Source organism: Penaeus monodon, chromosome 19 (genome assembly GCF_015228065.2).
Source record: "Penaeus monodon isolate SGIC_2016 chromosome 19, NSTDA_Pmon_1, whole genome shotgun sequence".
NCBI classification, from domain to species: Eukaryota; Metazoa; Arthropoda; class Malacostraca; order Decapoda; family Penaeidae; genus Penaeus; species Penaeus monodon.
The window spans coordinates 1,735,812-1,737,728 of record NC_051404.1 but is presented as its reverse complement, the minus strand read 5'-3'; the positions used below and the strand labels follow the sequence as shown (position 1 = coordinate 1,737,728).

The 1,917-nt window shown below is 35.2% G+C and overlaps 1 protein-coding gene across 1 annotated transcript in view; it reads left to right on the top strand.

The window, feature by feature from the left end:
* Positions 1 to 1,173: 1,173 nt before the first annotated feature.
* Positions 1,174 to 1,917, top strand: part of LOC119584948 (RNA polymerase II degradation factor 1-like) — a gene marked incomplete in the record, with an annotated part of 7,747 nt that continues 7,003 nt past the window's right edge. Inside the window, 1 exon segment of the mRNA XM_037933545.1 lies at positions 1,174 to 1,222. Within this exon segment, the coding sequence (XP_037789473.1) occupies positions 1,211 to 1,222 (12 nt within the window).

Genomic DNA, 1,917 nt, shown 5'->3' with positions numbered 1-1,917 from the left:
AGTCTCATAATATAAATGTGTAAAGTTATGTACGATTTTTCATATGATTTGGTTCTCATTATGAATGTAGTCCACCAAAGTGGCTCTCTTGCGAATACTTGTGAATGTATATGCAAAGGAGGAAATGTAAAACCAAAAATAAATACAAAACGTATATTAAACAGAGGGACCAGTCATATGAGATAAATCAGAAATATATAGAATACACGTTAACAAAAGTTATATAGCTTTTTAATAACACCAAAAAGGAAAATAATGATATGATAAAATTTCATATAAGAGACAATAAATAAATATATTATGTTTGTGTGCTTGTACGTGTATGTGAACTGAACAGGATCCTTGCAATATGTTTTTTTATTATTATCTTTACACAAAAATAATCAAGAAACGCGTATCCCAAAATAGACTTAAAGTTAGCAACGATGTGATCATGATGTAGAGCGCATACCAAGAATTAGCAACAATGTGCAAAACAAAATACAACAGAATATTTACCGTCTATATGTGTTCAAATTATGCACAATGTGGTATGCGTAATATATAAATAGAAATACTGCATCCAGTTTTGTGGTCTCATGACTGTAAAAAAAAGTAGTAGCACTCCTACTATAGCAATGATAAAATTAGAATCAGCCCCAAAAAACGGACACAGGGATGCCTTCTACCACTAGAGTACAAATCTACTTCTCATCACTCGTAGCTGCGATAAACCTACTGTATGAATCAGTAAACTACATCTAATATGTAAAGGATGCCATGCAATACTCTATTGTTAAGTTTGAGATTGGCTGTACACGTAAAACCTCAGTAGCAGATGTACTAGTTGCAAGTGTGTGTGGGATGGGGGCCTGTCTGCACTACTGAAGGGGTATGTTGATAAATAACGATATTTTCTATAACTGATACCGACTGTTGTTGTTGTCTTTTCCCACATATTCAACTTTTTACAACATGAAGCCAAACAAACAGGAAAACCAAAAACAAAAATTAACACAGATAAACAAAAGGCAATTCATAAAAAAACTCAAAATTAAGTCATTCAAAAAACAAAAATATATTCGTGCCACAAGTAGACATCGAAGGATCTTATCGTATTTGCGAAGTCTGTACGTGAAGGGCGAGGGTCGAGAACCGTGGGTGCGTGGGAGTGTGTTATAAGGCAGCCAAGATCCTTCTCTCTCGCCACACTCCGCCTCCCGCCACCGCCATGAACACTCGGGTAAGTGCATCGCTTGTATAATCTAGGGTCCTAATTACCTTTATCTTTTGTGTGAGTGTGTTTGTGTGTTTATTTCGAGTCGATAAAGGATCGGTTATGGTTCGGGATTTTATGATTTGTTTGTTATTTTTACAAGGAGGTATTTATAATTGTTTATGTGGAGGTGTTGTGTTGGTATATATATTTTTTGCCTATCGTGTATATGTCGTTGAGGATTTTGCGTAGTCGTAAATAGACGCTTAAGACTTAAAATTAATAAAATTTATAAAATAAATCACTTATATGTCGTATATTCTTTTACCATGATAGTGTGTTATCTATTAGGTATATCACGAAATGGTTCTTTTCTTTAAATTTTTGTTATTCGAAATCCTCAAAGCCACGCTCCCCCTCATAAAAAGAATGTTTAATTCCAGACGCCATCCGACAAATGACAACATTGATAAGCTTTTACACTAATAATGCACTGACTGCTAAGGTGTATATATGTGTGTGCGTGTTGTGAGCTAGAAATGCCATGACCTTGATATCGATCCCCCAAACAAGGATGGTCGCCATATCCTTCAGCGATGCGTTTGTGTGTGTGTGTGGACATGTTTGCAACGATGAACAGGTGTATATATAAACAGCAATGGGAAGACTGTAGATAAAGGTGTATATATAAACAGCAATGGGAAGACTGTAGATAAAGGTGT